Here is an 11861-nt window from a genome sequence, read left to right as displayed (position 1 = left end):
GGGGGGGGGGGGGAGGAGAAGCAGAGAGAGAAGAGTGTCGCTAATGTAGGCGCGTGATAAATCAAAATGGGCTGGCGCTGCTGTCGGCGTGATGTAACGTCGATTTATCGATTCGTCGGATTTCCATGCAGTCGCGATGAAGTCGTCGCGAATAAGCGCAAGGGGGCGAACCCTCGCTGGATTGCTATTACGCACGCCTCCGACACGGTAAACCGGCCGTTAATTCGCGGAGTTTATACATCCGCGAACGCAAAGAAGGCGCGGCTCGATACAGATACGTCGAATGCTGATACAGTCTGTGACGACGGGAATGTTAATTTTCTGTTCCTCCGCACCGACAATCAAGTAATTCGTTCTCGTCAAGTTTCAAGACATGATAATTCGATAAATCCCGGTCTTGCAAGTTTAATTTTTAGTTACAAATTTATACAAGTCGTTTCGCAGACTTGCAATCTATATTGGCGTCTTTAGTTTGCGATTAAAGAGAGCGGCCAAGCTCTCATGTGTTTTCAGCTCAATTTTGTGGTATTCAAAATCTTGAGGTTCTTTCTTTATAAAATTGTAACTATTGATGAATGAATTAAAGATATATCAGGGTGATATGTGCCCCACCATTTGGAGAAAAATGGTCCAAAAAGATGTTGCAAGAAACGGGAGATAAAAGTCAATAAAATAATAATAATAATTATAAATATTTATGAATTCAGGATGAGTCTTAACAGATTAACTTAATCGTCGTTTAGTTCCGCTATGGCCAGCAAATATATTTGGCTATTGGCCGATTCTGCTTGGAGGAAATCGAGGCATTAATCGTTTGCAAGACTTTAGACAAAACGTTCCCGCCCGACATTTCTCTCACGGCCGAGCAAAATCGCTCCATTAAAAACGCTCATACTTGAAACAAACGGATTACCACGACGTTTTACTGCGTTTTACACGCAGGGCGCGCAGGTATACGCTGATCTAATAGGTCCGGTTACTCGCCGAGCACAAAGGGCCACCCCCGGTCATCACCAACCCTTTACCACCGCACGTAGCCCGTGGCATCCGTCAAAGTGGTGGGAGCTTGTGCCGTGTAATAGAGTCCGCAGACGGTCTTTAGAAACGGATAAATTAAAAAGTGAATGAAGTGAGCAATGAATAAGCACATGAAAAAGAAATAATTCAATCGGTACACGTGCGTGCGAGGGGAAGCTCCGGCGAGCGAAATATTTTTTTCTTTTTACTTCTCATTTTCTCGATCCAGAACTTGGAAGGGCCAGAGTGATCCGAATGGCCATTTGGACCACAAAGTTCCGAAAGGGGCGACGAGGAGGGTTCGAGCACGCGAAGACAAAGAGAAAAATTTCGGACACGCGATCAGTCACGCGCTCGCGAGGGATGATCCGCGCACGCATGTGACACGCGTATTAACATATTCATGCGTGACGTAACGCGCTCGCACGAGAGGACTGTTCCTGGACAGACACATCTGTCTGTCAATCGCTCTCTGTCTCTCGGACCTATCCTTCCACCCCTCTCGTGAAAAGCGCGTACGGTTAAAGGCACCCGAAACAGCACTGATGTTCAGTAGTTGTGTCGTGAGGTCGTAAGGTCGTTGAATGAACACGACGATTGATTTTATTACTCACCGAGTAAGGTATATATCGAAACATAATAGACGGTGCATCGATGATCTGATATTCCTTAGAGATTTACCGCGCCGATCGGGTCGATCAGACTCGACCCACAGAGCAGCCGGTCTATCCGTTGTGTAACAAGTAAGTGCACGTGTATCGGGCACACGCACCGATACACACATCGATACGCATCCACGGCAGCCGACACATAAGTCTACACGATGTTGCGCGACAAACGCTTTATCAGGCAAAACTAGTTCATTACAAATACAATCTCGCAACGTATTTGCTAATCAATGTAGGTGTTTCGCGGAGACCAGGCAACGTGAGTTCATTTCGCGCGTCGATAGACACACAATTCGAGGAATTTTATCTAAAACTCCCGTCACAGATCTGGTCTGTGTTGCGTAATAACTGGTGAAAAGAGCGAAACATTGTTTTGTCTTATCGGCAATTTATAGAACGTAAATGGAGGCAGAGATCAGACGCCGGCGCGTTCTCCACGTATCGGCTGCATTCTACTCGTATTTCTGTTGAATGTGATAAACCCGTTGTATCTACTAAATAAAGACAGGCTCGCGATAACTTTCACGAGATAAAATTTCTACCGCGGGTGCGATTTATCATGCCGGTATCGGGTTGTGACGATCGAGCGGTAGTGGCTCTATTCGCGACGAATTCTCCCGGATCGCTTTATTTGCCTGAACGTGTCTCGCTGAAATCGAGATACACAGAGGTGACTTTCTTGATCGCCGCGAGAGGAGTTCGTAAGCTTTTTTTTTCTTTCTTTTTAATTTAGTTTATCGAAACGGTTGAGTGAGGTGAAAACACGGATTTCCAGCGAAATTACTGGCGCGTGTATCTAGCTTTACGCGAGGATAAAATCATGACTGATCAGCGAGATAAGTCGGCCTTTCCAGTCGGCTCTTTCCAGTCTCTCGACGGTCCTTTTTACACTCGTACCTGATTTAGTAATTTATTCTTTTGAAGGGAATCACGCTGGTATAATTTTGGTATGATTTTAATGGAACCAGCAGTTACGAGTGTAACACTTGGGTGAAGAATAAAACGTCAAAGGGAATGAAATCAGGAGGAGAGGTAGTGGAGTGTCCAGATTTCTCTCATGTAGCTTATATTTTCCGCAAGGTTCTAGAGAATAACTATGCAAAATTTGGCCCAAATCGGTCAAAGGATTTACTAGTTTATTGAGAACAGACATTCTATTTTATATATATATATATAGGTTTCGTTTCGTCGATATTCGTCTCGACATTTTCGTCGTCGCTTGGCCGACGATCGGATTCTCATTCTGTTCCTCCGGAATCGTGGTATCGTGGATTTTTTGTCACGACGTGTGTTTGCAAAATTGATTTTGCACACGCAAGCGGTGCGACATTTGTCACGGGACTCGTTTATCCGGTTATGCTTTCCATTCGTGTATGCATTTCCGCACGCCTTGTGCACTTGAATTCGCGCGCGCTTTCTCGCGTATTTTTCCTCGATATGTTTTGTTTTCCATAAACGTGCGCGACACCACTACCAGCCGAGCTGAAATATTAATTGGTTTTCAGTCGTCGGCACTCTCGGCTCTCCAAACGATAGATTGGAAAAAATCCATGACGCGCTGTTAATCCATCATGCGCCGCGTTGGAATTATTGCCGATTCCCCGTGAAAACCAATAGGGCGAATTTTCGAAACGCTTCAATTACCAACGCGACTGTCTAACGATGTGTCTGACATCTCCAAATTAAAGAAATTCCGATACCACTCTGTCACCAAAATGTAATTGTTTCATAATTGTCTTTTAATCAATACGTCTCTCTTCCTCTTATGAGCGACTCTCGTTTGTATTCGATAAGAAAAAAACGCAAGGAACATTTTTTGTTCCTATTTCCCGCGTTATTCCTACTCTCTTCTTACTTTTCTTATTAGTGCGGATTATATGAGAGAAATTTTGACAGGAATAAGGCTATTAAGAGCCGATGTTTTTTGCAAATGTCTATAATGGGGAGGATAATAAAATATCCAGCGTAGACTCTTAATGATCTTATTCCTGTCAAAATTTAGGTGTTATCTATAGATATTTATTTCGTTTATATGAGAGAAATATCGTTAGCCCGCTAATTCGAACAGAATTGTAGATATCCCGGCCACAATTAAAGGCAGCGACCTTAATAGAGGCATGGTCCTTCTAAATGAGACGTCAGGCACCGAACTCTCGAAGCGTAATCTATGTGAATGTACTTGTGGGATTACGTGTGACGCGATTATTAGGACGTTCATCCTGGCGTGTGCTAATTTCTCCTTTGTTCGTCCTGCGGCGCGTCCGGTCGGTCGGTGCCGACTCGTGCGCTTTATTAAATTAACTCATTTAATTGGGCGCGTTCATTATATTCCGTGGACAGGGCGGCCGCGTGTTGCCCACGAGGAAATACGATCCTGTGGGAACACGCGCACATTCTGCGTGACATCCGTCACATGAATCCCTTGCTATTTTTTGCGCCAACAAAACGGGGAGAGTAGTGCGTTCTGTTCGAACTAAATAGCAACATGATATTTCTCTTTAGATTGCTAGCTTGAAATTTCGTATACGCATATCTACAAATGTATGGAGAACAGAAATTTGCCGAGACATAAGCTATGTATTTTGGCGGCCATTTTGAGAAATAGTGGCTGAAAAAAAGTTTTCTTTCACAACTTTTTCAAGGACTCGAAAACGGTGAAAGATATAAAAAATGTTACCAATACAAAAACTATTTAGCATAAAAATATTGTTTGTTTAAGGCTTTTTTTGTAGAATCAAAAACAATGTCGCCATCTTGAATTAAATGTCGACAGAACTTGACATTTTCTTCAAAAATGTTAAAAATAGATAGTTCTGCTAATAATATCTACGACAATATATTTTATAAACCTCTGGGTATTACATCCTTTTAAAGAGTGAGGATGTATTGTAAATGTACTGTAAATATATTGTAAAATATGGCGGTTAATTTTCCATTTTTAGGCCATTTCCTGAAAACGAGCACACCATATATTATTCTCGTATCATGTTACTTATTGCAATGTAAGTGAATGGTTTTGAGTATTAAAAAACAATGAATTTATTTCTCTCGTAAATTAAATGCGTGTCAATTAACCATATTAAACTTAATGTTTAATAAAAAATTGTAATCATTTAAAAGACAAAAAGCGAAAAAAACTGTTTTTCGACCGTTATTTTCCAAGATGGCAACCAAAATATGTCAGGCATTACTCAGTAATTTTGGCAATAACAGTCGATGGAGTGATCATTTTTATCAATTTGGAGCGTGCGCAGCGATATTAGCGGTCGTATCTCTACACTGAGAGAAAAAATATTTACATAAGAAATAGTAAAAATATCTACTCTCATTTACTTACACTAATATAAAATATTTTTTCACATGAGAAAATATGCATTTCTTTAAAAAATTTCCTTGGGAAAACCTTAGTTTTTTTTAAAGCTGTTCATTCTAATAAAATAAAATAATTTGGATTTCGAATAACTATGTTATTAGCACTCACTAAATATTTACTATTTCTTAGATATTTATTCTCTCAGTGTAGTTTTAATTACATGTAATCGCAGTTATTGTTGTTATTACTATTATTATTATTATTATTATTATTATTATTATTATGTTAGAGCTTATAATTATATCGTGGGCGACGACGCTCGCGAGTCTCGCCGTTTCGACGGACAATTGCAGCGACGGCGGAATTAAAGTACGATGCGAATACATTCAGATTACGATGAAGCGCGCAAAAAGCGCTCGCGCGAAATTACGTTATTATATGTCGGCGCACCAGTTAATGGAGCGGTCTCGTTTATATAATAATCGACTGGGGAGTGAAAAATATGTGAGTGTGTGTGTGTGTGTGTGTGTGTGTGTGTGTGTGTATGACAATGGCGGCAACCCGGAGTTCGCGTGGAATGCGCGGCCGGATAGGTACAAACGATAAATGCCAATCGCAGCGAGATCGTATTGCCCACTCGAGAATTAACAAATACCGCAGTTAACTGAGAGAAATACCGGTCGTTGAACCCGTTTACGGCCGTCCGAATATACGACGCGGGCGCATATTCACGCGCGTGATTTATCCGAGCGAGGCTGTGTGCCGTGCAATCGGTGCTTACGCAACGTAAGTTTGATTGAAAGAATATTAAATCGGCGAATTCAGCATTGACGATTTCAAGAAAATCGCTGATTTCATTGAAAGCCACGACATGCGGTTCATAAGTATAATAAGCGTTTAATAGGCCGGAAAATTGACGAGGAGTCGGATTTTTCGTGCGAGCTCCGACATCCCGACATACTTTTGGATATCTGGAATATTCGCGACAACTTCAAGAATAGTCGTCTCGGTAAAAATATTTGTGAGACGCAAACAGACGCAATCTTGACGAGCAATTGTCACATTGAGAGAAAGAGACCCAACTAAAATTACGGTTGTGTTCGACCTCGATTATATTTCTTGCAGTAAAATGATAATGGTAACACGTATATTATCATCACCAACGGTAAAATAAAAAAAAGTAGCTTTCTCGTGACCATAATTCGTACTGATTATTTCTCCATGCGATTATATAGTTACTTTATACTTGTTTTCTCAGTGCAAGATTCAACGTCCAACGTGTTTGGCGGTAATTTGGATCAATCCCGTTTGCTCGAGACGAGTGAGGGCGCCTCCGTCTGTTCGTCTCCTCTCTCCGCTCAATTTCCTTTCTTTGTTCCTGTTTTTTTTCTTGCAACCGGATTTAATGTCAGCGCTAAACCCGGTTATAGCAAGTCGGCAAGTCGCATTCGGGGGCGCGACACGACGTCGTAGATGACGACAACGGTTCTTTACGAGCGAACGGAATGTGCAATTATCGACAGATAACTACGACAAACGCTGGCCGTGGGAAGGATTGCCGTCGCGAAACGATTTCTTCCGTCGAGAGTGGCAGCGCAGGATCGCTGGCGTTGGCAGCAGTCGCGCTTTCACAGAACTTCTCTTTCGCAACGCGTCTCATTGCGATTCGCATGCATCGCGTGAGCTTGATCCTTCCTCCATTCTGCTCTCTCTCCGCACTCTTCAGAATCCGATTCAAATCGTTTGGTGCTGTTCTCGATAACCTGTCGTCGTCGTCGACAGCTGGTGATCGTCGCGATTATTAATCAGGGGAATGAGGACGCGCGTGTCAAGTCGGCGAGACCCTCCCGGGAAATACGCTCCCTTCAGTCATATTTAATTACACCCAGGCAAATATAATCTCATCTTTTGCGGAATCTTCGGAATCCTGGAGGATTTTATTCTTACGTGTGACCTCAAGAGGATTCTTGTAAAAGGCGAATATTTCAAGTGTAACATTCTCAATGTTGGAGAAACTTGACTTTTTATCTACACAAGTCTCGTTCTCGATGTAGAAGTTTCGTCTGATGAAAAAGTATATTCAAGTAAATATGTCTCTCTTGACTCGAAAGGTTAGGATAATGTGTAGTAAATTTTTTATTTTATATAGTCTAATTCATTATTAAGATGAGTACTTTTTCGGTAAAACATTTTTCGCTTCGAATGTACGATTACAGGAAACGACACTTTGCGAGAACTAGAGTTCTTTTTTCTTTGAATGTACATTCGCGGAATGTATATTCGTTTAACGATTCGTGCAAAAATGATTTTGTCACGTATTCCGGCAATCCACTTGCGGACATGTCGAGATGAAGCGTCAAAACGAAACACTGAAAACCTGGCCCTAAAACGGAGCAATAAAACCGCGAGCGTTGCGCGAGGGTGTAAGCGGACGCGCGAAAGGAAATTGAACGTTAAATAAAATATCGGGCGGTTCGAAACATTGAACGGCACGTAACACGGGACGCGAAATTGGAAATTAAATATTGAAAGCAATAAATTACGCGTTAAATCGCGACACGAGGGTTCGCACAATATCTACCGCCCTTTCCGTTCGATTTCGTAATATCGTTCGTCGGAGAATCGCGCACGAATTTAGAACGCGGCCAATCTTCTCTTTCTCCTTCTTTTTTTCGTCGAACGAGAACAACGTGATGAGACAGCGAAGGGAAGGATGCGAGACGACGTGCCGTCTCTCTCTCTCTCTCTCGTCATCGTTCTTACGGCCCGAAAAAGATCGCGCAGCTGCAGCCACCAGATGCAGTCACTCGTCTCAGCGGTCTTCCGATGGTCTCGGAAATTTGAACAACGTCACCGCGTTTCATAATTCGACGCGGAATGTTCGTCGCGAAAGCAAAATTGAATACACCTCAACAAAATAAAATTTCGCTCAAATCCTTTTGTGTTACGGGCTCCTGGAATACATGGCGAATCGTTAACGAACATATTCGCGAGTGTACATTCAACTAGAACTCTAGTTCAAAAGTCGCAAGATGCCGTTTTCCTGTAATCCCACATTCTAAGTAAAAGCCCGAAAGAGTACTCTTTCTTAATAACTATGAATTAGACTATACTTAATAATTATGAAACATCTGCTACGTATTATCCTAGTTTTTCTTTCGAATCAAGAGGGATATATTTACCTTAGAAGCAGATTAACCTTCTCGCTAGCAAAGAAAGAATTACTGCAATTACCGAAAGGGGAGTATTCCAAAGGAAAAAGAGGAACTCTAGTTGTAAGGTGTTTTATTTGCAAAAGTTTTAATTTCCTGTAACCTTATATTCTAAGCGAAAACTTTGACCGAAAGAATGTTACTCTTCTAAAGAGGAAAAGTATTGTGCTGAAAATACTTTTACTCTAGTTCTAGAAAAATCCTCCTACTATATAATTATATGCGCAGGAAGATTCCGTCAAGGATGAGATTGCATTTGTCTGGGAGTATACAACGTGATTACGCTCACGAACGTTTTCGAACTTGTCGATATTTCAGCGGATTCGAGCTCGGCTAAAATCGAGATGGACAAAGGGAGAGAATCGTTCCTCGTCCTTGAATTTCGAAGAATGACCGATTAATCGTCGGCCGTTCGCGCGCTTTACGTCTTGCGCGTGATCTTCTCGTGCGCGGCGTTCTCCTGATCCTTTGGCGAGGCGAGTTCTGTCTCTCTCTCTCTCTCTCTCTCTCTCTCTGTCTGTCTGTCTTTCTCTCTTTCTCTCTCTTTCTCCACTTGCGCGCGCGCGCGCGCGATAGAAATACGATCGTACAAAGCGATTATTTCTTTGCGGCACACAGCCTGGATAATTGCTATCTCGCTTATTGCGCCTCGGTCGCGCTCGTTGCGTTTTGGTCAGCGAGTATTTGGAATGGATGCAGTGGCGTAGCTCGGCTCGCCACAGACTCCTTGCGCGAAACTCGCCGACCTCCTCTTATCTTCGATTAAGATTACCTTGGATTGTTCTCCTGATGCTCAGGGGAATATCGGACTGTTGAAACTTGGAGATTAGGATTAGGTTTGTATAGGCATCCTATAGAGAGAGACATACACACAGAGACAAACCGCGGTATTATTTTGAAGACGGATACCAAATGAAGACGGACACCAAACCATCTGACTGCAAGTTGGATTCCACTCGGGAATGAATAAAGCCGCAAAAATTTTCACTCCGTTTTTTCTCGCGCGACAAAAATGGAAAGAAGGAAACTGCTTGCCCCGCCGATGCAAACACTCGTCTCGCGACCAGAGTTGCCGCGTTATGCAGAAAAGAGCATTCCGAGTAGTTACTTCGGAGCTCGATTCGACAGAGCCTCCGTGCCTTATTGGAATTTATATTCGGAGTGTTTCAGAAAATTGCGCTTTGCCTTTTGATACCGTGTCTTCTGCCGCGGTGAATGAATCCGGTACCAATTTTCTCCCCGGCCGAGGAACTGCCGAAAGATCGCTCGTTGGTTCGTTCCGGCTTAACTCCTTATCTCGTTAACGTTAAACATTCTTCACGTAGAAAAGACGCGGAACGGTTTCCTGGAAATTAATCACGCATTCTTGTGTGCGTTCTACATTACAAGTTTCTCTATCGCAGTGATACAGCGCTGTATGTAATAACACGTGTAGAGCTTAACGCGCAGCGTTATATTCCGTATTCTCTGTGTGGTATACCGCTTCTTCGCCCAGACTATCCTCGCAGCATCGTTACATTCCATTTGCCCGACGCGCCGTTCAGGATCGCGGCCGATTATCGATGTCGTTCGCCGTCGAAAAATCGCGCGACCGGCGGGATTAATTCGTCCGGTCTAATAATATCGCGCTATTATCGAGGCGAGGAGAGAAGGGATTACGCGCATTTCGTACGCACGCGAGGTGTGCGGATTATGCGGCTCGGCGCGCCGACGGTATTTCACTTTTACCCTTTAGCCACGTTATTTATCGCGCCTTGTTTACTACGAGTTTTCCACCGTAAATGGCCGTTGCGAGTCGAGGCCACAAAGTGCTTCACTCAAAGATTTATTCGTCGTCGTCGTTGTCGTCGTCGTCGTCGTCGTCGTCGTCGTCGTCGTCGTAGCAGTAGCACGCGCGCGCGATATCTCGGAGGATATCTGTCTCGTAATATCGCGTATGGCGGAATTATTACATCCCTTCCCTCCCGTGTGCGGGGAAATACGTTAATACGCCTATTTCTTTGTACGCCCGGTAATGATGCACTCTGCTTTATGGGATAGATCGATAGCGGAGCATGTTCTTGAAAACACAAAACGACCAGTATCTTTTCGATAGCCGGAGGAAGTCAGGTTTTTTCCTCGACGTATTTAACCTCCTGCACTTTGTGAAATGAACAGGAGAATGAGGAGAGTTATAGATCGCCGAGAGACTTTCAACTGAAATAAACGAACATCAACGCGCGGCTCAGTAGTGACTATTTTTTTATCTGGGACATTGATAATTAATGGTTAATTAACGGTAATAAATCCCTCATTGGAATGATCACTTGTTGAATTTCAATCCTGCACTAGGTGATATAATCGCGCATGTCACTCCTTCGAACGATATCTATTCTATCAATTGGTATTTGCCGACTTTTTCACACAATCAGAGATTTATTCCTGAAATTTCTTGAACAAAATATACAAAAACGGTGAATTACGTGTATATTTTTCTTCTTGAGAGGTCGACGAAAAGGTACTTTATGGAGACTGAAGACGTTGTCGTCTTATTTCTATAGTTAATGTTGTGCTTCTTAAATATATTTTATCTACATGTGTACTAATCGTTCTTGACTCATTTGTTTGCCAGGAGACAACAGCTGGAGCAATGCCGCGAACCCCAGTCAGAGGAAGCCGCCGCTAAAATGGATGATGATGATAAACAAGATCTCAGTCCGGAGAGAGCCAGGGTACGATAAGTCCATTATATCGAATTTTGCCACTTTCGTCGACTCGCCTAATTTTCCTAAAAAGTAGAATTTATTCCATTCGAAACGTTCGAAAAAAATTATTCGATCGAGGAGTAACCCCGTAAATAAACCGTGGCAATTATATCGATTATTGTGGGAAGAACCTCTTGCCGAGTGTTTATCAGAGAAAAATTAAAAGGGAAAATTATATTGTTGACGTTGATGCAATAGAGATTTTTGCACGATTCTGCGTCCACTCATGTTAATGTTCTTTTGCCACGGTACTTTTCAATATTTACTCGCTCACGTTATTTGGGAAAACGTGTTGTTACAGAATGCTCAAGATCTGTTCGAGCTGGTCGAGCGAGTACAGAATACGCGTTTCGACGATCAACGCTGCGTTCTGCCGCCGTACTTTTCCCAGGTATGTGTTAACGTTTGGCAATTTATAATAAAATGCTTATAACATAATAATTATCGTATAGTTAAGTGAGAAACGCTTAACAAACCTCATAGTGACCTGCATTCACGAAGAGGCTTAGTAATGTGGAATGCAAAGGATAGTCTAAAATCAACGACTCCGCGATCACGAGTCAATTGCGGTTAAAAAAGTATCGTTTGTGAAATATAGAAATTCAATACTTGGATGAGGACTCGTGTGCAACACATTTTATGACATTTAGAAATGTTCGACTCATTTCTCGCGCCCTAAACAGCGAGCGTATTAAGGTCCATCAGACCCGAGTTTTAAGACATTCAGCCTGCGATTTAACATTTAAAAGTAGTTTTAAATCATCGGCATACACAGAAAGACATGTTTCAACTGACGATTTGCTCGATGAGAAAGGCTATCATTTCTTGACAATTATTTTTTTAAATATTTTAAAATGGGGATTACGTGTGTGTATTTTGTGTGTGTGTGTGTGGGGGGGGGGGGGGG

At 42.5% G+C, this 11861-nt stretch overlaps 1 protein-coding gene across 10 annotated transcripts in view; it reads left to right on the top strand.

Annotated features, from left to right (window-relative positions):
• LOC116841433 (rap1 GTPase-activating protein 1-like) overlaps positions 1-11861 on the top strand; it is a 112587-nt gene that overhangs the window by 57197 nt on the left and 43529 nt on the right. For all 10 annotated transcript variants that reach the window (XM_032809336.1, XM_032809332.1, XM_032809335.1 and 7 more), the window contains 2 exons: positions 10822-10921; positions 11256-11345. In XM_032809336.1, the coding sequence (XP_032665227.1) occupies positions 10822-10921; positions 11256-11345 (190 nt within the window). The remainder of the gene's footprint in view (positions 1-10821; positions 10922-11255; positions 11346-11861) is intronic.

This window comes from Odontomachus brunneus, unplaced genomic scaffold (genome assembly GCF_010583005.1).
Source record: "Odontomachus brunneus isolate Ranch 3 - 2012 unplaced genomic scaffold, Obru_v1 Obru_scaffold_015, whole genome shotgun sequence".
Classification (NCBI taxonomy): Eukaryota; Metazoa; Arthropoda; class Insecta; order Hymenoptera; family Formicidae; genus Odontomachus; species Odontomachus brunneus.
This window is presented reverse-complemented; position numbering and strand designations above follow the sequence as displayed.